This window comes from Penicillium solitum (assembly GCF_028829755.1).
Source record: "Penicillium solitum strain IBT 25940 chromosome Unknown utg000004l_segment0_segment0, whole genome shotgun sequence".
NCBI classification, from domain to species: domain Eukaryota; kingdom Fungi; phylum Ascomycota; class Eurotiomycetes; order Eurotiales; family Aspergillaceae; genus Penicillium; species Penicillium solitum.
The window spans coordinates 1,444,492-1,468,258 of NW_027072124.1; the positions used below are offsets into that span (position 1 = coordinate 1,444,492).

General features: G+C 47.9%; 8 protein-coding genes across 8 annotated transcripts; 2 read left to right on the plus strand and 6 right to left on the minus strand.

Annotated features, from left to right (window-relative positions):
- Positions 1-30: 30 nt before the first annotated feature.
- N7455_006564 (uncharacterized protein) lies at positions 31-2,612 on the minus strand (the record flags this gene model as incomplete). The annotated part of the gene is made up of 8 exons (XM_040958345.2): positions 31-733; positions 786-964; positions 1,019-1,140; positions 1,195-1,262; positions 1,327-1,454; positions 1,511-1,785; positions 1,843-2,119; positions 2,181-2,612. The coding sequence occupies 8 exons, from the start codon at positions 2,610-2,612 to the stop codon at positions 31-33; spliced, it is 2,184 nt and encodes a 727-aa protein (XP_040811260.2).
- A 1,128-nt stretch (positions 2,613-3,740) lies between these two features.
- N7455_006565 (uncharacterized protein) lies at positions 3,741-5,463 on the minus strand (the record flags this gene model as incomplete). Its single annotated transcript, XM_065605383.1, has 5 exons — positions 3,741-4,352; positions 4,419-4,587; positions 4,681-5,012; positions 5,063-5,246; positions 5,303-5,463. 5 exons carry the CDS (start codon positions 5,461-5,463, stop codon positions 3,741-3,743), a joined length of 1,458 nt encoding a protein of 485 aa, XP_065461237.1.
- A 951-nt stretch (positions 5,464-6,414) lies between these two features.
- N7455_006566 (uncharacterized protein) lies at positions 6,415-7,699 on the minus strand (the record flags this gene model as incomplete). The annotated part of the gene is made up of 5 exons (XM_040958390.2): positions 6,415-6,579; positions 6,639-7,024; positions 7,083-7,212; positions 7,276-7,369; positions 7,422-7,699. The coding sequence occupies 5 exons, from the start codon at positions 7,697-7,699 to the stop codon at positions 6,415-6,417; spliced, it is 1,053 nt and encodes a 350-aa protein (XP_040811252.2).
- A 279-nt stretch (positions 7,700-7,978) lies between these two features.
- N7455_006567 (CAIB/BAIF family enzyme) lies at positions 7,979-11,319 on the plus strand (the record flags this gene model as incomplete). Its single annotated transcript, XM_040958304.2, has 2 exons — positions 7,979-8,460; positions 8,517-11,319. 2 exons carry the CDS (start codon positions 7,979-7,981, stop codon positions 11,317-11,319), a joined length of 3,285 nt encoding a protein of 1,094 aa, XP_040811245.2.
- A 1,527-nt stretch (positions 11,320-12,846) lies between these two features.
- Positions 12,847-14,220, minus strand: N7455_006568 (uncharacterized protein; the record flags this gene model as incomplete). Its single annotated transcript, XM_065605384.1, has 5 exons — positions 12,847-12,853; positions 12,901-13,121; positions 13,192-13,400; positions 13,463-13,982; positions 14,029-14,220. 5 exons carry the CDS (start codon positions 14,218-14,220, stop codon positions 12,847-12,849), a joined length of 1,149 nt encoding a protein of 382 aa, XP_065461238.1.
- Positions 14,221-17,700: 3,480 nt separating this feature from the next.
- On the plus strand, positions 17,701-19,394 carry N7455_006569 (sugar porter family MFS transporter; the record flags this gene model as incomplete). The annotated part of the gene is made up of 2 exons (XM_040958311.2): positions 17,701-18,147; positions 18,222-19,394. 2 exons carry the CDS (start codon positions 17,701-17,703, stop codon positions 19,392-19,394), a joined length of 1,620 nt encoding a protein of 539 aa, XP_040811171.1.
- A 674-nt stretch (positions 19,395-20,068) lies between these two features.
- N7455_006570 (uncharacterized protein) lies at positions 20,069-21,052 on the minus strand (the record flags this gene model as incomplete). Its single annotated transcript, XM_040958375.2, has 1 exon — positions 20,069-21,052. The coding sequence occupies one exon, from the start codon at positions 21,050-21,052 to the stop codon at positions 20,069-20,071; it is 984 nt and encodes a 327-aa protein (XP_040811178.2).
- Positions 21,053-21,069: 17 nt separating this feature from the next.
- On the minus strand, positions 21,070-21,671 carry N7455_006571 (uncharacterized protein; the record flags this gene model as incomplete). Its single annotated transcript, XM_065605385.1, has 2 exons — positions 21,070-21,518; positions 21,635-21,671. The coding sequence occupies 2 exons, from the start codon at positions 21,669-21,671 to the stop codon at positions 21,070-21,072; spliced, it is 486 nt and encodes a 161-aa protein (XP_065461239.1).
- Positions 21,672-23,767: the final 2,096 nt, after the last annotated feature.

Here is a 23,767-nt window from a genome sequence, read left to right on the forward strand (position 1 = left end):
CCATTATTGAATAAAATTTCGAGGTAGATCTCAGGGGAACCAGTAAGCCATGTCTGGCACAAATCCACCACCAGAATCATCCATATTCCAATCAGCCCACCCTGAATCAATTGGAAGATTTGGATTTATCGCGACTCTTAATCCTTCCGATGAAAGTAACTGAGATGGCCCTGTGACAACACATTCGGCCGACGGGCCGTATAAGCCTGTGTCTGACACGGTTTGTGGCGGCCGCGCCGCTTGAGGGAGTGTATCGATCATGGATTGGAGAGGTATTCCAGTCGGCCTTTCCCTGTTCAAGAGACTCGCATCGGGTACTTCCGACGACATCCTGGTCTGGCGTTGTGAACCTGACGCTAATGGCGCACCAATTTGGGATCGAATGATCTCAATACTTCGTCTGATGCCCGGTGTTTGCTTGACTTCTGTTTCCAGCATCCGAAGTGTGATCGCTAGTCGGTTCGTGGCCATCTCAGCGAGGGCTTTATCGTCGTGCCGTACGAGCCTCACGTCAATTGTTGCAGCAGTGTAGACGCAATATGATACTAAATAACTTTGGTATTGAAAGTTGAATAGCTGTCCATATGCTCTAAAGAGGTCGTTGACACCGGCTGCTTGTTCCGTGCAAACAGTCTGGGCTCGGAGCGCTAGAGGGTGTTGTCGTAGTTCTTCATCCCAACACCAAATGAAGAAAGGTCGATATAGAAGGATATAGAGAGTATGGCAGAGAACACTGCGAATGATAATCAGTAGTGACCGGGCTCAGAATGGAATTCCTCACTTACTTCAGACAGAGGATGTGGGGTGGGACACAGGATTGAAGATTGGCCCTTTCTTCAATCCTGAGCGTGGCTGGCAATTGTTGTTGGAATGTAACCAGTTTCTCTTCCAATTCAAAGATGACATTCGGGTTGATGTTCCGAGCGGGACTATTATATACGGTATTGTAGCTCTCGTTGATTATCTGAATTTAGATAGTCAGTGCCTGCTCAAGCCAAGAAACCCCCAGATGACATACTTGGGCCAAATTGCAAAAATGCATGAAAGTCAAGGTGCTGTGGCACTTAGTCTTTGGATACAGTTTGTCTGTCTCCAGTAAATGGGGAGGTTGCCACAGATCCTCCTCGTCTGATAAATCAACTAGATAATTGTTAGCCACACCGAGGAGCAAACTCGTATCCGAATGCGACATACGGAGGGTGGAAGGGTCATAAGGCATATTCTTCAGGGATGGGGGTCGCCCTAAGGACAGACTGATTGATCTTTTTAAATTCAGCCATCATGTTCAGTCTGACCGCGCACTGGAAGGCCATCATCTTAACTCACTTGTCCCACACATAGACTGACAGATACAGTCGTTTTCGAACTTCCAGATCATCAGGCTCAAATTCTTTCATCAATGAAGCCTTGCTTCTTGGTATGTGTAAACCAAGGTCGGTTATCATTCGGATTGCCTGGAGTTATCAGAACAGGTTTGGCATAATAATGTCAGTTGAAGAAGCAGACTGACCATGCCAGTGTATAGCCATCCCTCGCTGCTCCTTCCCACTGCACACTGGCGGCCCCCCAAAATCAAAAGACCCTGGATAGTGGGTAATCGAGGTTTGCTTTGTTGCATTTCGTCAATCAAAAGTAGCATCGCATCTCGCAGGAAAGTCTCCCCACGCTCAAATGGAGTGAAACGGAGATCATTTTCGGGCATGTGGCGACAAGCATGAGCAAAGATGACGTTTAACAAAAATCGTGAAAAATAAGGACCCCCAAGAGCCATATCGCGATAAAAGCCTTTGCATCGTTAGCCTTCCGAAGAAAATGATATGCGGCGTAAAGAGATTTACTCACAACGTCGATATATGCAATTATGTAGAGGTGCCTGCCATGACCAATACACCTCTAGGAGACTGGAACAAATGCTCGGATCAACATCAGTATAATGACTCATATTCGCATGAGCCGTCTTTTCCCACGGACTTTGAAAACGAGCATTCGAGTACAGCCATTTTCGGTGGTAGCTTTCCATTTCCTGCGTCTCAGGTCCATTGCATTCGACCCCGGCATCGAGCCTATGGTCATGCTCTGGAATTGGATGAAACCGTGAGGTAGCCCCAAAGTACTGCTGCTAGCATAGTTGTCAAAAAAGTTGTCCTTTGCATGAAACGCAGAGCCACAACTAGACTTACTCTACCTTCCTTGTCTATGCTGAACTGGGCGCCGCCGTCGTAAGAAACATCATTCGCCGTGTCATGCTGTCTATCCCCACCAATAACAGAAGGAAATACAAGATCTGTACTCCGAGCTAGGTCCTCGGGCTCTGGTCCGTTCAGGTCAAGCTGAGATACCAGATCTGTAAGGCGTCGATCTCGCGCGGCACTGTCCATAGCAGCAAGCTCCCTGATATGCTTGTGAAACTCCTGAACGCGAGCCTGCTCTGATCGCAATCCACCGGCTAGGTGAAGTGCATAGGAATTCTTTTCTTTATATGAGCAGGTCTCCTTCAATCGTGCACAGTTGACACAGGTCGGCCATCTGCCGTCGCATTTGACTTTGCGGCGCCGGCAGACTAAACAGGCAAAGCCATACCTCCGTCCTTTTTCCCGGGGAGCAGACTCCATTGTAGTTCAATGGTATGAAAGGGTAAGACGGAGGAAATGGAATGATATGGAAGTGCGACGGTTTGACATCGGCGTTCCGGGATTTGGTTACATAATCAGATTTTCCCCACACACCCCAGGTTTTCGATGACCCGCGAATATTCATTCCTCTTAAGGTGCCCAGGTAGTTTTTCTTGGGTGGGAACTTACCATTTTCTATGGGAAGGTAGCAAGAAGCCATTCAAGAGAGATATATGAGATCATTCATAGATTCGCACGTACGAGAAAAGATTTCATTTTACTAGTTCAGACTAGAGCTCCGCAAAGCCCATAAAGCCCATAGCCCAGCCCAACCCAACCCGCAAATGGGCTGGGCTTTGGGCCCTACCTTCGGGCCCACCGGTGGGCTACGGGCCTAAGGAGAAGCCCACTGCGGGTTAATGGGCCCCCAAATAAGCCCAAAATAGTACAAATATGCCAAGAATTCAGAAGTTGAACTACCGTCTCGGGTTTTTTTAATTACCCTTCGTTTTACCCCCGTTTATAGGCTTTATTCTAAAGGTAATATTTTATTAATTTAAATGGTTTAGAATTAATTAATAGTTATGTCTCTAAATCACATTTAAAAACCCGATAAAACGCGTTCTTTAGATAATTTATAAATTATAGAAGTTCACTTAGAAAGTAGTAGTACTCCTATCTAGATCCTAAATAGTTATATATCAAGCAGTAAAACAGCCTTTTTTGTAGTATCTCGACCTCTACTAGTCGGATTATCTTTAAAATTAAAATGTATACTTATATAGCTACTGTTATTATAAACACTAAATTTGAATTTTATATGACTAGTAAAAGGGTCAGAATACAATATTGTATACCGATTACAAGATGCCGGTTGAACCCCTTTTAATGGGCTTTAATGGGGGCCTTATGGGCCCCCATTGATGGGATGTGGGTTGGGTTGGGCTTCGAAGGTTAGGCCCACAGCCCACTGCTGGTTGGGCTTTGGGCCCGGGGTTCGGGCCCATTTATGGGCTTTGCGGAGCTCTAGTTCAGACCTTCCAAATTTGAATATATAAAAACCAAAACCAGTTGCTTCGGACGTGAAAAGACCAGTAACCCTTCATTATTCTATCCAATGACTTCCGATCACAGCATGAAGCGGTAGCTGGGGTGCAGATCCCCCGCGTTTGCTACGTCGTTTGACATGTCAGTGCTATGTACAGTGCCATGGATACGGTCCCGCAGCTTGTTTTCCCGGGACAGCAGCACTCTCAGGACTTGAGCGAGGATGGCAGCGAAGAACAAAAGTCCTGCACTAATGGCCATTCCCTTGATATAAAACGGTCCCTCCTCCTTAGGGAAAAACCGAGAGCCAGCAATCGAGCCGGTTTGACCAACCATACCGAATATAATCAATCCCGCGCCTCGTTTGGAAGCGGAACCCTGATTGTCAGTCACCCAGGTGAAGGTGAGCGCCACGGCGGGGAAGACGCCGCCGCAAATAAGGTAGGTGGCAAAATATCGCACGGCGCTAGTTTTGACAAGGGCTTGAATCAGGTATCCGATCGCGCCTACTGTGCTTAGTGCACTTAGGAAGTAAGAGCGGTTCTTAACCTTATCGGATAAAAACGAAGACGCAAGGCAAATGAAATAAGAGGCCAGGTATGGTGGCGCGGAGAGGCCTTGTGCTTGAATCGAGGAATATCCAATGTCCTTAATGATAGTGGTCAAAAAGGCAGGCAACGCAGCAAACGCCGCCTAAATAGAAATCAACCATTAGCTTTCCAACGTTGGCAACTTGAAGATAGAGACAGGGAAGCCCACATTGAGACAGAAGATTATCACGGCTTGGAAATAATTTTTGTAGTCGTAAAGGGCAGCAAAAACCTGCTTCATGTTCAACTTGCCCTTTTCTTCGTGCCCACGGGCGGAGAGGGCACGAAGGCGAACGATCTCATTCTCTCTCGGTAAGGAATCGGCATTCACCGGGCCCCTTCGGAAGGAACATGAATGCAAGAGGCGCGATCAAAATAGTTGGAATACCCTCTGAATTCAATAGTAAGAAAAAGGATTAGCACAACCTCACAGCAGACCACAATTGTCGATCGAATCCCCTGACGTACCAATGATAAACAAAAGCTGCCACTGGGAGAGCGAGCTTTTGGCATGAACGATACCATAGGCTAGTGCAGATGCAAAACAGTTGGCAATTGGAGAAAACGAGATGAAAAGGCCGTATCGAAAGCCCATCTCTGATCGATGATAGAAGAAGGAAAGGAACAAAGCAACTCCAGGGGCAAAGCCAGCCTCGAAGAGTCCAATCAAGCACCGCAGTGCGACTATTCCGGCAAAATTCACAGTCGCGGCCTGGAGAATACTCGCCACACCCCATCCAAACGCCATCAGGGCAACCCACAACTGAACTTCGCGTCAGTCGCCGAGGGATTCGAAAGGGAAGGACTACGAACCGGTAAAGACACAAGTTTCCACAGCAGGATGAACCAGTGAAAAGCGATATAAGCCAGGTAGTATGCGGTAATAATCCAGGAATACTGGTTAGAAGTGATGCCCCATTCTTTACCCATACCGGCCGTATAGGCATTTCCAACATTGCCTCTGTCAATGTAGGAGAGCATATAGAGAACACCGAGGCTATGAGCTTTAGCAGCTGGACAGACATGTCGATGTAGATAGGGATGAGATCATACAGAGGAATCAAGTTCCAGTCCAGCTTTTGGAACGCCTTGGTCTTCTCCGCATCCGAATACTGAGCGAGAGCTTCGTCCGCAGGAATGTTCTCAAGGAATGTTGTGACATCCTTTCGGTCGCCACTGTCCGCCTTCTCCGGATCCGTGCTGGAGTGTATCATATTTTCTTGCTCTCTTGTACAGGTAAGAAACAATTGGGGAGAGGCAAGAAAGCGGCACAATGTAAAATATGGGCCAGACGAGGGAACTTTGTTCAAGGAGAACTGTTGAGACCGGAGACGCTTTTATGCATTCGGAGAGCGAGCATGACCTGTAGTATGGGGAACTATCACCTCCGCATTTCGCTATCTGTCCGGGGACATGGGATCTCTGATCAATCCGGGGTATCGACTTGGACTGGGGTTTGCCGTCGTTCTGGCGCCAAGACCAACGGCCACGCCACCAATGTCGGTTAGATGCCGCAGTCATACCGAGCCAATGCCGAATGCTGTTGAGCGGTATGCCCCAAGCACGCTTCGGTGTGGGGGTGGGGTGGGGAAGTGGTCCACCCTCGTATCTTCCGCGAGTCCCTCGGATTCGGCCGACGAATCAATCAGATTAACGGATGAAGTCAACCGCCGCTGACAAATAACCCAAACCATCGGAGCAGGTAAGAGTGCTGACAATGCTTCTGTTTTGCTTTTCCTTGACTTGTAAATGGTCGCGGAAAAGCTCTATCGAGGTGGTCATCGAAACATGGTAGAAGTGCCGCGAAAAAGAATGATATCCTACTGCAGATCAAACCTTTTTGACGATGTGAATGCTTTAGGCGACAATCCTGCATTTTGATAATAGAGTAACTATTGACAGCAAGCGGCCTGAAGAAGCAGGACGAACTGATGCTGAGACAGCTAGTGGGAGATAGAGGGAGAAAGAAGAAAGGAGAGAGAGCGAGAGCTGGAGCTATCTACCAAACCGCAGAGCGCAAAGGTGCCCTCTCCTCTCTCTACTTCGACTCCCTTGTACACTACTCTTCTTTAACTAGATGAATATCATTCACATTGCTCTAGGTTATGGTTTCCCGGTCTGTCATCAATGTCCATTCCAATCCTCTCTCTCCCCTTGTTGTTAATTCAGAATATTGCGGTGGCATTGGGCGGACTGGCAACACCTCCAGGGAGATTGAGAGGCTGGCTCGTGAGCATGAAAGTCCAACGGCCGAGCATTCTGCAAGTTTCACTCAGCGCTTCTAAGTCCCAGCACTCGCCAATGGGCATTCCCCATCCACTCAGGAAAACCTGCGCATATTGGTGAGCTCTCGTGTTTTATGATTAGCCAAAAAATGCTTGTCACCTACCTCATGCATACAAACGCCCCAGTGCTTCGGTGATGGCCATTGCTCATACGCCACGGTATCACTAGCAACAGCAGAAAACCCTTGCTCCCAATGCCATCTGATTGCCGCTTCGGTGGCTTCAACTCCACAGGATGCACGATCATCCCGTCCCCCTAGACATTCTTTCTCGGCATCAGTCAGCTGTGAATACGCCGCAGTCCAACCTGTTCGAATAACGAGAACGTCCCCTTGACGGAAAGTGACCCGCTGCTCCCTGACAACTTGGAGTAGCTCATCAAGAGGAATGGCTTGATTTGTGAATGGGTGATGGGGTAGACCTTTTCGCTGAGCATATGCATACCAATCGAGAAGGACTCCGCGGGTCACAATTGGTTTCTCCGCGATGTCTTTTAGGATCGCCACGTCAGTAGGTCGTACGCCATCTTGGTTTATAGGATGCCTTACTCTGAATACCGATCTTGTGACTAGAGGAGATTTCACTCTGGACAACTCCATTATAGAATTGGTGAGTATCGGAGTACGGGAAATGTCGCAGCCCATCCCAGTGACTCGAGCTTTGCGTGTTGAAATCGAGCTGGAGGGACGGTCAGCTACTTTGCTCCATTATCACTACTGTGCAAGCCGACGAGATACTCACCTCGTCGTCGTTTGCATGTCCCTTGGCAATGAGAGTGTGCGAGCAGGGCTTTCTGCGAGGGTTCATAGGCTTAAGTGGAACATCCAAAGGAAGGCTTCACCTGCGTCAGCACAGCGGACAAAACATACGATCGCAGGCAAGTTTACTTCAAGCTTACAACTTTTCCTTCGATGGACTCCGCCGAAGCAGCGCGCACGACATCGTCAGTGATCAAATTTAACGTCCCGCGCTCATCGTGGTCTCCCCAGAGTCCCCAGGCTGAGCCCTTCGGGTCGCCCTGCTTCAAGGGAAGCTCGTCGAACCGTGGCATGGAGATCGTAGACACTGAAGCTGTGTCGCTTCCCGCAGAGTATTGGAGAGGTTTAGATTGGCTAAATGTCTCCGAGATCCACCCGAAAGACGATAGTAGTTTTGTGAGACTCATGTTTGTTATTGCAGACAGCCACAGGGCTGATAGAATGAGAGACTTTATTGATCGAAGCAGAGGCAAATGGGAGAGTTCCAATTAATGTTACCAACAACGCGAAGCCGAATAACCGTGCTGTCCTGTGTAAGGGGCTTCACTCGGTATCTTGCCGTTGGCTCCATCGGTTTGGGAACTTGCCTCCTCGGTTTTTACCGAGCGCCGAGACTATTAGAACACCCCGCATTGCATGAAGATCGATTCATTGATTTACGGAATTCAGTCTTCATCTCGTTCGCCATGTCTGAATTCAATATTCTCACCCCCAATGCTATGCTCGGGTATGGCTACCGGGCTGAGCACTTCTGGTATGGGATTGAGAAGTTCGCCCCCAAGGCGATTATCGTCGACAGCGGGTCCACAGATGGCGGACCTTACAAGCTCGGCTTGAACAAGATGACCTGTGGCCGTGATTCTTACATACGCGATCTGACTCCAATTCTCCAGGCCTGTTTCCACAACAAAATACAGGTTCTGATCGGTTCCGTGGGTGGCGATGGTAGTGACAAGCATGTCCAAGAGATGTTTGAAATTGTTCAAGAAATCGCAGCGAAGGAAAGCTTTTCTTTTAAAGTCGCCACTATCTCTGCCGGCTTCCAAAGGGATCTCCTTAAGCACCGCATTATCAGCCAAAAGGTTGGCCCGTGTGGTCCCGTGGAAGAACTGACAGTGGAAAGCGCTGACCGCGCCATCGATATTGTTGCGCAGATGGGCGCTGAGCCGTATGTTACTACACATTTCCTGTTGTCCGCGAGTCAAGTTAACACTCAATATCAAGATTCTTGAAAGCTCTGGAAACGAGCCCTGACATCATTCTTGGTGGTCGTTGTTACGATCCCGCACCCTTTGCTGCATTTTCCATGCATCATGGTGTACGTGCTGGTGTGGCCTGGCATATGGGCAAGATCATGGAGTGTGGTGGCATTTGCGCACTTCCGAAAGGACGATCAATGATCGCTACCATGCGAGAAGACTCTTTTGATCTGACTCCCTTATCACCCAAAGAGCGATGCACTCCACTCTCCGTCGCTGCTCATACGTTGTACGAGAAGACAAGGCCCGATCGTCTGCCTGGTCCCGGAGGAGTCCTTGTCCTCGATGACGCCTCATACGAGCAGTTGACAGAGAAAACTGTCCGCGTCAGTGGCGCCGAATTCATCCCCACGACTGTCTACCAAGTCAAGTTGGAGGGAGTTGAAAAGCTGGGATATCGCACGATATTTATTGGTGGCGTCCGCGACCCTATTCTCATCGGCCAAATCGACACCTTCCTCGCAGATGTGCGCGCCTATACCCAAAACCTGTTTCCCGAACTGGACAAATCACCACAGTGTCAGCTTCTGTTCCATTTCTACGGTCGGAACGGAACGATGGGTCCAATCGAACCTACCCCAGTCGCTGGACACGATCTTGGCATTCTAGGAGAAGTTGTTGCGCCATCCCAGGAACTTTCTTATACCATTGCCAACAACGCTCGCGCGTCAATCCTGCATATGCCCTACAAGAACCAGGTCGCCACAACAGGCAATTTTGCTTCTCCTCTTTCACCTCATGAGACTGCCGCGGGTCCTGTCTTCCGCTTCAATGTCTACCATCTCGTCGATCTGATAGCCGGCGAAGAGATCAACCTCTTCCCTATCAGCATAAGGATGATTGCCAACAATCCTCCTTCCTCTGAAAATGCCGTTCCTCTCGGACTTTCTGTATCTGAAAGAGAAAAGCTACTCTCAGAAACCCTCGTATCTCTTTCATTCAAGCCTATTCCTCAAGGCGAGTGTCAAATGATGGACATTGCCAAAATCATCAGATCCAAGAACTCAGGTCCTTTTGAGATGACATTCGATATCATGTTTGACACCACGGAAGCTTACGAACGTGTCAAGAATGCGAACATCCTGACAAATGAGCGCGTCATGTCTCTCTACCACCTGCAACCCGAAGATATAATCGTCAACATGTTCTTCGAGCCTGCGTTGGCATGGAAGTGCACCATTCGCCGACCCTGGGAACAGGGAACAGTGGGAGAGCGCGACACACTAGGTACCCAGCAACACGGACCTCTTCTGACCATTGCCGTCCCTGTTGTTCTAGATAGCACTGTTGGCACCAGTGTATTTGGCAACCCAGGCGCATCTGCAACCCCTCAGGATCGCTCCAACTTCTCACCCAAGGACAGCGTAGATCATCTATGGACGACCTTGGGTCTACCTGCAGCATCCTTGGAAAAGCTTCAGCTCCCCGGTCATGGTCTTGGTCTGCCTTCTTCATTCAAAATTGCCCACATTGCGCAAGCTTCAATCGGTCTTTCTGCCTTGTTGGCCGCGCAGATTCATGCTCATCGATCTCACTCGGCTTTGCCTACGGTGACAGTTCCCTTGCAACATGCAGCGATTGAGTTCAAGTCCGAGAGGCTATATACTCTGGCAGACAAGCCCGCCCCGTCGCCATGGGGTCCCATCGGTGGTTTACACAAGACTTCCGATGGCTATGTGCGCGTACATGACTCATTCCCCAATCATCGTGACGGTGCTTTGGCTCTTGTCGGCTGCAAACCAAAAGCTACTCGTGCGGAACTAGGATCAAAGATCAAAGAATGGTGTTCGGTCGATCTCGAGGCAGCTGCTTTCGAGAATCGCCTTGTCATTTCCGCTCTTCGGTCCTATGCCCAGTGGGACGTACTTCCCCAGGCCCGAAAGATTGCTGATTTCCCTATTACTCTACGCAAACTCTGTGATGGGCCTATTGGACTCCCTCCGACGATGCAATCACGGTCTGATAAAGCCCTTCGCGGTTTCCGTGTTCTCGAGCTCTCTCGCGTGATCGCCGCGCCTCTTTCCGGAAAGACGCTATCTGCTCATGGCGCTGATGTTCTCTGGGTCACAAGCCCTAACCTTCCCGATCTCCCAACTATGGATCGTGACTTTGGCCGAGGCAAGCGTACAATTCAGCTTGATCTGAACTCCCCGTCGGATCAAAATGAACTATCGCAGCTACTTGAAGAGGCCCATGTGTTTGTCCAAGGTTTCCGCCCTGGAGGTGTCGCTCATCGCGGTTTCTCGCCTGATGCTCTTTCAAAACGGTTCCAACACCGTAACATTATCTGCGCCAACATGTCTGCCTATGGTCCCGATGGCCCTTGGTCCGACAAACGCGGATTTGACTCGCTGATCCAGACTTGTGCTGGAATGAACATCTCAGAGGCCGAACACTTCGGTGCTGAGGAAGCAGCCCGTCCCACTCCTTGTCAAATATTGGATCACGCTGGAGGTTATTTCCTTGCTGCTGGTATTGAAGCAGCACTGTATAAGCAGGCTACAGAAGGCGGTTCATGGCAGGTCGACGTGTCTCTGGCAGGTGTCATGAAGTATCTGCGATCTCTTGGTCAGTTCGAAGGCAAATCAGGCTTCGAGACACAGGACTTCACATGCACTAAAGATGTCCCTGAAGAATACTTGGAGACGCGGGAAACGGGCTTTGGGAAGATGACTGCCGTTCGGCACTCTGCGTCTCTCGAGGGGGTAGAAGTTGGTTGGGATATAATGCCTAAACCTCTGGGTTCAGATGAGAAGAAATGGCTGTAGGGCGATGAAAAAAGGATGAAAGGGAATATCAATCGCCTAGGTTTTTAATCTTGGACTTGTGATTATTGATGCTACCACCATATAGTTGTCTGTTTTGAATTGCTTTCCCCCTCCGTCTCTCCTCAGTAGGTCAAATCTGTGATTGGAACTACTGCGAGTACGTACCGATGTAGTCAATAATAAAGGATATATTAAAGAGCCTCGCCAATTCGCGCCATGAAATTAGGCGCACCCTGAATTGAGTAAAGTCAACAAATTAATTCCTGTGGAAAATTAGTTAGACATTCAGTATAGAGAGGACAACCCTCAAACGCAGGTTTCATTGCTGTTCAATAGCCATGCATACGAGACTAATTTGCTCGCTTCCCCCCTCAGTCATTCACGAAAGCTTGAGAATGTATTATCGTTTCCACCATTTTAGCTGTTCGCGCGGATTCAACTAGCATGATAGTGCTCATATTTCTAGCCTCATCATTTCATATTTTGGTTTGGGTTCTATCCTTTTCCTAACTAACTGCACGGATAGTTTAGCTCATGAGATTAGGATAAGCAGTATAAGAATAAATGTTGCTCCTGTATAAAATGCTCTTTCCTACCTACGCGTGCAACATCATATTCTTTCTTTGACCGTGAAACTGCCCGAAGGCCAAGCTAAACCAAATTAGGATAGTCTCTATTGCAACGCAAGATGACAACGTCGTACTGCGGTTTGTCTGCGGTTACCCGCAAGGTCACAAAATGGAGATACTGGGGTATAGTAAACTCCAAGTCCGCCTGCAACTTCCTTGAGCGCAAACTCCGACATCCCGAGTGACTCTGATCATGGCATCAATTAACTTCACCTGCACTAACCATGGGCTTCAGATTGAAAACAACTACGGAACAGCGGAATTCCATCAGTGTAGGTAGGCTTCTATTTAATGAGTTGGATTCATGAAACTTACACCGTTCATAGAAAACACTACTGAAGATATCGATCGGTTGTTCCTCCGACATCTTCGCTGCCCCGATTCACTAATCGTGAAAAATCGGCTGAAAGAGACCAAGGACAAGTTACTCCGTCAATCGTTCGAGTAGATTCTACAAGACCCGCAGTATCGCAATTGGCGAAATGGATCAGATGTCTGTCTGCTCTAGATCAAGGGGGGTGCTAGGAAAGGGAAGACCATGATGTCGGTCGGTCTTGTTGAAGAGCTTTTACGCGTACGGCATAAATTAGCTACGGTGACATATTTTTTCTGCCAAAATGCCGACAACGAGCTCAACACCCTTGAATTCATAATCAAGGGCTTAATTCTAAAGTTGACGAGCCAGCAAATCGAGCTTAAAGAATCTTTGCGACGTCGGTGGGACACCAAGAACGACCGTTTCAATGAGGGCGTTACGTCATGGCGAAATCTCTGGAACATTTTGCTTGAGATATTGGACCGATGCAACTTTCTGAAGGTATATCTTATTGTGGATGCTCTGGATGAGTGCCAAGATAGTGGCATGGCCGACTTCTTGAAGCTCGTCGTCCGTAATGGACTAGGCACTAGTACCAGGAAGCAAGCTGTGCCGACTTGTCGTTGCAGCAGATACACGCCTAGGCCCAACTCGATGACGCTGGCCCAGATGTCGTGAATCTTCTGTAAGCCGTTGACAACCCCGTCAACATCAGTACTCATCAGAGGTACAGCAGCAGAGTCCTTAGCATTGGACGCCTCCAGATCCATGACTTTGTTAAAAATCAGTGCTACAAGTCCACCACGGATAGACGTGATCAAACGGTAGGTGTGATGAGTGTAGTGGCATCTAGAAAACTGTGAAAATAGGCTTAGCAAAGGCTCACAAGTTCAGTAAAAAAAAGTATACAGCGAGTCCAAGATATACTAGGGCCGTGGCCCCGACGAGACCTCCCACCGTACCCTGGGGGCGATTCGACTTTGATGTCCCGACAACATCGACGATTTTATTTATGAGAAAGGGCTGGGCGAAACTGAAGCCGGTGTAACACAGCCTTGGTATGACGGCCTTCCAGAAATCACCCCGGAATGCAGTAAATGTCGCAAACGCTAGGCAATGTTTCCTGGCTTTATCAACTGGTATTTAAACCAGCGTGAATAATAATCATAACGGCGGGATAGTAATTCTGATAACGTACCACATTTCCATGTTTGATCCAATTTCGAAGCAAGACGATAAGAGTCTAGATTGTGGTCAAGGCTATACAGATCGTCGACCTGGAGGAAAGAATAATAGCCCTTGCTGAATGTTGAATTCAACCACCAGAATGCAGAGCGGTTCCACAAGCCACTCGAAAACTCCTTGGATGTCTTGAGAATAGCCGGTCCCCGTTTTGGGATTTGTTCGAGCACAAGGACTAGAAGCTCAGTTGCAATGATTGCTGTGGTGACTGCACCGATAGCATCTAGACTTCCCCGAAGGAAGAGTGAGCGGACATAGGCAATGTCAAGAAGAATAGTAATCGACAAGTAGACGCTAAGGAGCAAAGACGGCGAGTAAGAGTAGCGATGCTCTGCGTAGAGCAGCGAACCTATAACTATGACATCAGCGACCGAGAGAGAAGCAGCTGCCACCGCGAATTGGGTAAGTGCGGTCGACAAGATGCTCCATAGCGCCAAATTCGCCAACTGAAGCCCAAAAAGGATAAATACGGCAATCTTCCCGTGTTAGCAGCAACGCGGCATCGGATGTTGAAAGCCTTACGAGCTTGATCCAGAGCAAGGTGCTCGCCTCAAAACTTGGCTTCCTCCGGCTCAGAACAGTAATCCGGAAAAGCGAGGTAGGTAGTAAGATTGCCGATTGGCCAACCGAGAAAATGCTTTGCTCAAATAGGAGGGTAAAGTCGAAATGCCCTCGTAGTTGGGGGCCAAACGTAGCGTCCGCGGTCGTGTTCATGGCAATAGTGGGGTGAGCTTTTAATAAAGGACAAAAATCTTGGAAATCTTTCAACGCATTTCAAAACGTTCAATAGTAAAGGGACCTTGGTTTATGTTGAAAGAGGGATGAGTCATGTGAGTACATGACTCCTGGGCAAGTTTCTAGCGAGGTCCTTTCGCATCCCCTAATGGATTCTTAGGACTAGCTCCATATGCCCCCTGGTCAAATTTATATTATTGCTACGGAGGGGATCGGAGTCCGACAAGAGTACTATATACCGACGTGGGTGCGTAATTAGTCTCTATAATTTGGCTCTACTTTCTCTTTTCCCTAGCTAATATGGGACAAGTTTCTAGCGTTCGGGCAATTGCATGTACCTAGATAGGTATGTATGTATTATATGTATTAGAGTTAGGCGCTCAATTGGGCGGTCCGGTCCGGGCCGTTGGGAATTCCAACCTTGAAAGTTGTATCTCCCCACTTATCGATCAGATTGAATTTGCATCTGTTCCCCATCTTTCTCCAAATTGTTTCTATGACTATTATTGAGGTCCTAGGTATTTGTTTTACATTCATCATTCCTTATCAATATTACACTCGCCATTGTTGTGTACAATGCTCCCCAGGGGCAGAAGTCTGATGCAGGACACGGACGGGATGGATTTACTTTGCCATATACGCACCTCGTCTTTTGGGATATCTTTGTACTTGAGATATGATTTCATCAACGCACCGGCCGACACTGTCATCTCCCACAAGTTGGTGAAATTCCAAAACGGCATCAACAGTGATGTAACGCTATGTCAGGGAATGCCAACCACAGAAAACAACCGACTATGGAAGGGACTTGTTGAACATGCAGGCATATATGTTTGACAGACTGAGCAGTCTTCGGATGGTTTCACATAGATAGGGTATTTAAACCCTGATTTACTAGTTTGACAAATTAACAACTTCTTCTTGTTCTACTTCTACCCCACGTAGTACTCCACTACAACAGAACTTTATACTGACGCTATGTCTAACCAAAGACGAAATGACTCGTATATCCTACAAGGAAGCCCTTCAACTTCCCAACAAGACATCACCCGAGGTACCATGTGAGGAAAGCGGCTATCTCATCGTTTTGAAAGTTTTCCACAACTTGTACTGCCTCGATTCCATACGAAAGGCATTATACTATTTTGCAGACCCTAAATGGACCGCCGAGTATAACCCTTACATACACATGGGTGAGGGAGGTATCGATTCGATGCTGCAGGTCATTAGCCAAACTATATGTATCACCCACGTCGACCATTTCATCGATGCGCTGAGACAATATCAAAAGAGTTCTGTGGATATGACGCCGGATGTCTTTTAGTATAGCCCTAAAGACTTTGGCATACGTGCAAGGGTTTTAACGAACATTATACACGAGTATTGCGACTTCGCAAAGGTAGAATACACGATCAACCACGCAGTTCTTGAGCCCGACCGCTAGCCTTTCACACATTCCAGATTAAAGAGTCAGCGAGGGATCACCGGGCACCGCCTTTCAAGGGGGTTGGTGATGGCGAGGCCATTGGCAAATGCGCATTGAATGATTCCTCTACTGATTTTTGTTGCAAGTTAAAGATTCGAGGGTCAGATGATCCATGGACAATCCGAGATCACATGCTCGATTCATCACATAAATCAAAAAAATATTTTTTGTTCTAATAAGAAACACCAACCTACTCAGAATAAAGTAAAAATATATTATGGTGGTAGATACGGTCTATTAGTAGTTACTTATTAATAATACCGTTTCTTCCACGGAGATAGCGTAATGTTTACATTTTTAGCGACTTAGATTTGACTTTGCCCCCGGTCCTATACCGAATCACGTGGGGGATTACCCCCGTCCCGGGCGCTGTGGAAGGTCCGATCCCTTGAGTGTACCGAGTGGAATTCGCCGAATCCTTTCGGTGATACAGTCATACCTCGTTAAAATGGACCCCGCCTTTTTGTAAACCTTTCGTAATTTGGGAGAATCAACGGAGTACTCCGTACTCCGTATACTCCGTACCCGTGGACCAAGATCGATTTCTTTAGATGGTACCATAGTGAACCGTGGAATAGAGCTAAGACTACCTAATTAGGCTAGTATCCCTCTATAGTACAAACCAAAGTGACCTTTTAGGCCGACTGCACGTGATCACTCTTGTTCTATTGGCTTAATCTTTCATCCCGTCTTTTGACATATCCGTGGACATGTAACCTTGGAAGGTTCTGCCGGGTCAAAACTCTGCCGAGGTCCTAAAATAAGATTGTTAATACAAAAAATGAGACCTCACCTTCCAAGGTTACATAGCCCAAAATGCCAACCTTGGAAGGCCCTTCACTACTTTATAAACCTTTGTAATTTGGAAAGGTTTTCTCTCCGATCTTTCTATTTTAATGAAGTGTGGCTGTAGACAATTCCGTTCTAAAACCCGACCACATGGGCAGTTCACTCGGGAACCTTCCAAGACACGGGGAACGGAAATTATGGCCAATGAGCTCCCGACACGGCCTGAACCTTCGGCAGTGCGGAAAGCCCACGGGGTGAAATCTCCGCAAAAGTGCAAAGCGGGGCTCCACGCTCTCCGGGGTTTCTCCATATTAATAATTTTCAACCTTCGAATGAGCCCAGTGTTTGGGTTTTGGTGATATGCCAAATTTGTAGTCCCAGTTGGGGTTTTAGTTTTGTCTCTAATCATGCATGCCATTTGGCCGCAAGCCATGAAAGGAGGAAGCCCCAGTTGTCCTTTCCGGCTTCGTATCGGCGCGGAAATTTAGATCGGACATGTCTCTGGGCAATTTAAGCCATTCTTGACCTGTGAATCCACTTCTGTCCGGTATTCCCCCGGCTCGGACTGTACAGACACACGGTTAAACTTCGGAACGTCTTGTAACTCGGTCGACTCGGCTTACCTAAAAGTTTTGAGAAAGTATATTTTCTCAGGCGTGACAACCTTGGCCTATTTTATACCCAATAAGGTTTCCCCAATGTAACCTTCTCACTTGGTATCTCCGAGTGGATGGGGAAAACAAGGTGGCCTGACTGCAACTATGTCTCAGCGTGGAAAAGCTGGGGAAGGCGGACCCCATGAATAAACTCAACTGCGATATCATTTCTAGCTAGTTGTAACATTTATTCTCAGTCCACCTCATAGCTATCACTTTGTTCTTGGTTCGGCAATTTTAAAATCCCGAGTGAGAGCTCAAATTGGATATTAAACCCGTTGGGGGGGGGGGAGGGGTTATGGCTTGGGCCCATGTGGGATCACGTTCTTGGCAAAGGCCAAAGGGCGCCAAAAGGAGAAAAAGCACTTCACTGGCATAAACCTTGGAAATCTTGGAACCCCATGTGGCTGACACAGAGATAAAACTCTATATAATAAGGCTCATCACTTCCCATGTTAATGGAATTTTTCTTTTCCACTTCATATCTCGATTCATTGGGCATACAATAGGCACTCCCTGGTTGCCAAAATGTCTCTTCGTGGAACTGCAGATGTCAACTCCATTGAGGCACCAATTACCTGGAAGGCCTATGCCCTGTGCGCTTTTGCCTCGATCGGAGGTATCTACTTTGGGTATGACTCTGGATATATCAATGGTGTGAACGGTATCGAGATGTGGGTGGACATCATTGAACCCGGTCGTACCACCCTCACTGCGTCCCATTCCTCCCTCATTGTTTCTATTCTCTCCGCTGGTACCTTTTTCGGTGCTGTCCTTGCAGGCGATGTAGCCGAGTGGTTTGGTCGCAAATGGACCGTCATCACCGGCTGTGCGATTTACGCTATTGGCATTGTCATTCAAATGCTCACTGGCATTGGAGGTAACGCTCTTGGTATTATTGCTGCCGGTCGTCTAATTGCTGGTATTGGTGTTGGCTTCGAATCCGCCATTGTCATTCTATATATTAGTGAAATTGTAAGAGCCGTCTCTACCTTCGGATAGATGGCATTTTGAACCACACGCTAACATTCTGTCTTTTTTGTTTACAGTGCCCTAAGAGTGTTCGAGGTGCTATCGTCGCTTGCTACCAGTTCTGTGTCACCATCGGTCTCATGCTGGCGTCTTGCTTGGTCTACGGAACTGAAAAGCGCAAAGACACCGGTTCCTTCCGAATTCCTATTGCAATCCAGTTTGTCTGGGCAATCGTTCTGGCTGGTGGACTTATATTCCTCCCTGACTCGCCTCGCTATTTCGTCAAGAAGGGCCGCATTGAGGAAGCCCGAAAGGCCCTCTGCATTGTCCGCGACCAGCCTCCCGATTCCGAATACATTGAGGCTGAACTCTCTGAGATCATCGCCAACGAAGAATATGAGCGCAGCGTTATCCCCGATGCCGGCTGGTTTGGAAGCTGGAAGAATTGTTTCACTGGTAGCCTTTGGGTCCAGAAGTCCAACTTGCGTCGTACCATCCTGGGAACCTCCCTTCAGATGATGCAGCAATGGACTGGTGTCAATTTCATCTTTTACTTCTCCACTACTTTCCTCCAGAGCACCGGCGCGATCGACAATACATTCTTGACGTCGATGATCTTCACCATTGTCAACGTTTTCTCAACTCCCATCTCCTTCTACACTGTCGAGAAGTTCGGTCGCCGCCCTCTTCTGATCTTCGGCGCCTTGGGTATGCTCATCTGTCAATTCATCGTCGCTATCCTCGGCGTTACTATTGGCTTCAACAAGACCCACATCAGTGACAGTGGTAGTACCATTGCCAACAATATTTCGGCCGTCAATGCCCAAGTCGCACTTATTGCCATCTACATCTTCTTCTTCGCATCCACCTGGGGCCCCGGCGCCTGGATTCTCATTGGTGAAATCTTCCCCATTCCTATCCGCTCCCGCGGTGTTGCTCTCTCCACTGCCTCCAACTGGCTGTGGAACACCATCATTGCTGTCATCACTCCTTACATGGTAGGAGAGAACCCTGGTGAGGCCAACATGAAGTCCTCTGTCTTCTTCGTCTGGGGAGGCCTTTGCACTGCTTGCTTCGTGTATGCGTACTTCCTTGTCCCAGAGACCAAGGGTCTGTCTCTTGAGCAAGTTGATAAGATGATGGAAGAAAGTACCCCTCGGACCTCTGCCAAGTGGCGCCCACACTCTACATTTGCCGAGGAAAGAGTCAACGCCAAAACTGAATTCCAGGAGGCTGAACATATTGCCTAAAGGGATAAAAGGCTAATTGGGCTAATTTTCCATGTATTGGAGCCAAGGTGCAATACCTCCAATCCATTGGAACACACCACGCATATCGGCATTGGACTTTCCACTATGCAGGATTGGATATATGCGTCAATATATCAGATTTAAGATGTTTGCCTTTGATAGACTTTCCAGAATCTAAACAACGGTTATTAATCACATAGATCCAAGTATTCTTCCGGCGATAGAGCTTCATGATACTCATTATATTAAAAGAAAGTAATCATCCTGAGCGGTTGGTCAAATCGATAATAAGGGCGCAATTTGCATACCAATTGTCCAAGTAAATGGGGACAATACAAACTAGCGGCGTGATTTTGAATAGACAGGCGGCACAAAGATGCTAGACAGGAGAAGTTTTGTATTTATTGTAATTATCTATCTTTTGAATTGGATTTTCTACATGTGTATATGTTTATATGCAGTCACTTCATACAGACTACCTAATACCTTAGGAACAGTTGCCTTTATTACTATATATAGGGTTCTAATTCTCGTGGTACTGTACCAACGCTTCTAGGTAATTTCCCTTATGCCTCCACCCTATGGGTGATGGAATACACTCCTCCCCCAATAATTTCATACACAACGCCTTGTACCTTATCGCAATCTTTCGGTACAAATTCCTCCTCACAAGCCTATTCCTTACTTAGAGCAAGTCGCCCAGTCGTTCCAACCAGTGAACGAATTCCCAAAGTAACTACGGAGTCCTTTGCTGTCCACGCAACGCTTAAATTACCGTGTGGAGTCGGCACTGTGGCATTCATATAGCTTAGTCCAAATCCTGCATAAGCAGACTCAATAATCCAAGTGCGATAATCAAAGCTTGTCGGCCGAATGCCAGCCACGTAGTTGGTAAGCGCGTATGTGGCCACTCCGCCCCAAGGATGGCTCAGAGAGGTGAACTGCCCCAAGCCCGGCTCGGATTTCTGGCTCACATGCTCCCAGCTAGCACCTGAGTTGCTTGATTCATTCGCGACCATTGCACCCCAGAGATTATTGAGCAATAATGCAGCGGGCGCTGCTTGTCTTTGCTGCAAAAGGGCTGAGAGGAGGAATCCATTCGTGTTCGGCGAGAGGTTGGTAGTTGAGTCGGATGAGGCGATTTTGCTAGAGTCACGATATCCCGGTCCTAGCTTGAGGGTGGGTAGGTGAGCTAGCGCGCGTTGAATTTGGGTATGGTTGGCCGAGCTAGAGGTAATGGCGAAGCCAAGTGCAGCAATAGAATAGTTTCCTGGGTCGGATGTTTGTAGAGAGTAGACGCCATATTCTTCACTCCACAAGGCGGCGTTCAGAGCAGCTTTGACGGATGTAGCTAGTGCAGTCCATCTTTTGGCTGATGAGGTAACTCCAACAGCAGTAGCAACAGAGGCCATTCCTTTGAATGCCTCCACGGAGGCAGCGTTGATGGCTGAGCCACTGGTGGGGCCTAGGAAGGAATTTCCGAAGACGGAAAAGTCAATGAGACCAGTGGAGTTGCTCTGATACAAGGCAAGCCAATCTACTGCGGACTTCCACGAGCTCCAGTGCTCCCGAGCGAAGGTGGTGTCATTGGAGTACTCCATATAGGAAGCATAGGACGTAAGAGTCGACTTCTGCGACCCCGCGTCGAAGCATGCCATCGAGACTACACACGCACCTAGGGACCAGATCTTATTGTAGATTTTGTTCGACGAGTGAATGTGCCGGGAAGGTTCTCTGTGTCCACCGCACCCACTGAAGACCTGAAGGACACCGATCGAAATTCCACCGTGCTGTGAGTGAGCAGGCGAATTCTTTGCCATCGCTGACCTCCTTGAAGGAGCTCGGAACTGAACTTTCCAGTTCGAGTGATATTGAACGTTTCCACTAGGAACGAGTTGGCGAGACTGGACACGAACAAGCTAGGACCATCGCTGAAGGGCTCAAGGAGCCCCGTAAACTGTTCACTGTACTTGACCTCGATCTGTGTCGGTCCGGGTATATTGGAGATCTCGAAGCTGGGGAAGCCTGCCACCTCAGCGCCATAGTCTAGGGCAGCCCAAGGTGAGCTAGAGGTCAAGGTGAAATCGCGGTACGAAGTCGTAGGTATTTTGAGGCTCCCGCTCACTGTAGCATGTTGAGGGTCGAAATAGGTACTAACTGAGGCATCAGTAACATGGCCATGACAAGCTTGAAATGGGGAGAAGGACTCAACAGCTTGCTGGCTGTAACATGATACCCACTTGCCAAAAGCAAGGTGAGGATCGCAACTATCTTCATGGTCGATTGTTGAAGGTTGGGTGTGCAATCTTGAATAGTTAAAATTAACGTGCCATCCCCGGGATTAAGTATTTTTCCCCCGCCCCCGCGTCATTTCTTTTGCGGCTATGAGGCCGATGGTGGAGAATATGTTAAACCTTGAACTGTAAGAAGTGGAGAGGATTGTCCTTAGATCGGCGCTGATCTCCCGATAGGTTATGCTTCCACTCTCTATACGCGTATAGGGATACGCGTATCCCGTGAAATTCCAACGTTAACAACATTGAACCTTCCATTTTTATCCGTCGGGCTTCCACCTCCAAAATGTCGATCCAAATCTCAACTACCCATGCCTGTACTTCACATGTGAACACGAACCGATAGGGCACTTGCTTGTCGACGTATAGAACCCATGTCAAGTACGGAGTAGACTGGAGCCAATCCTAGACGAAGGAATTGAGGTAATGCGGTTGTAGTTCTGCCGGTCGTTGAATGCCGTCAGTTTGAGAATCGACCACTACTTCGTAAAGATAAGTGTATGTACTCACCTGGCAGTGGTTAGGTGATGCAAGGTTAGGATGTGATTCGTAATGTCCATATAATCCATCCATGGATGGATGCTTAGGGTGTGCTTGGTCAGAACTCAGCTCGCGGATCACAAATTATAACAGAAGCCCAAAGCGAGACAGCAATAAAGACAAAGAGGTAAAGGGGAGTCGGGTCCTAGTGGTAAGCTTGGACTTTTTCTACGGGCGTATCGCAGCGGTGTGAATCTCTAGGGGGATTTCCAGACTATGGTTCACTTGTTAACATGCCTGTCATCGAGATTCAAGTGTGGTTGCCTCGACGTTTGGTTCTTCTCCAGGTGTACGTGCACAGGGCAAAAATGTCTGTCCAGGTATTCAAAAACTTCACAATATCAAGCGAGACATAGGTGATATCGGTGAGTAAGCTGCGACACTTATTATAGGAGATTCTGTAGTGCCCCTTTACCGGTCAGCTCCATAGGGATTCCTTACATATGTAGGTCTAATCCTTCATCTTCCTAGGGTGCCGACGGACCTTTAGATCCGCCCAAAATAGAACCATAGAGCATCCACGAAACCTTCCGACGAATACATCAATTAACACACGTCCGATCAGGTTCTTTATCTTTCGATCGAGTCACAGATACCCGCGTGTGTACTCCAGAACTGACCCACGTCTCGTCCGCACAAAGAACGCGCTTCTAACTGTCAAACGTCCAATCCGCGTGCTCGAGAGCAAAAGCAAGTCGTATTGCTTAGTCGATATCGGATAATACGGGTTTCTTTGTGGCGACGTACCTAGCCTACACCATAACCCACAAACCCTATAAAACCCAACCCACGTCGAGATTTGGGCCTAAGATTCCGAAATTCGATGCTCGCTGAGTACTCCGACTGCGCTTACAACATAGTGAGTCGCTAACCCCAAGACCAGCCCCCAACGGTACGTGTATGTCAACGCCGGAAATAGCAACACTGGTGTGGTAGCAGTTGTGAATAGATTGTTTTGCATCTGGAGTGTGAAAGTGTGAGCTGGCAAAACAAATTAAGGGGAACAACTCGTGACGCCCTGACCTAGACCCAGCTGCTTTTAGGTGCAATAAGCTCCCCCAAAGGAAGATTTCGGAAGATTATTTAGCCGTTTGATCAAGCTTATCATGTCTGGAAGATCATGAGGGTGATCGTCTCCTCAAAATAAGCTTGTGTGCTGTACGGGGTATATCCTAGACGTTCCCTAATGGCGTGGGTGTGGCACATCCAGGGGTAGACCTGAGACATACATTATAAATAATCAAACAGATCCATTTTTATGAAACTTGAATGACGACTACTCCGTACTCACCTCAATTCTCCAATGGTGAGTACTGCGTGTATTCAAACTAACCTAATAGCAATGGGTTTATGGTACTTTCCGTGGCTTTCAAAATGTCGACACTGAAGTACTCAATTATCGATTCCTTTTTGTTGATATGGACGAAGTCCCCCACAGGTCACTTGGGCAAAATGTCAGCGGATGATTGTTTCGAATTGAAATTTGATAGGCTGAAGTGGATCCTCCCCCTGAAGAAAATATTGGACTCATCTTCCCAT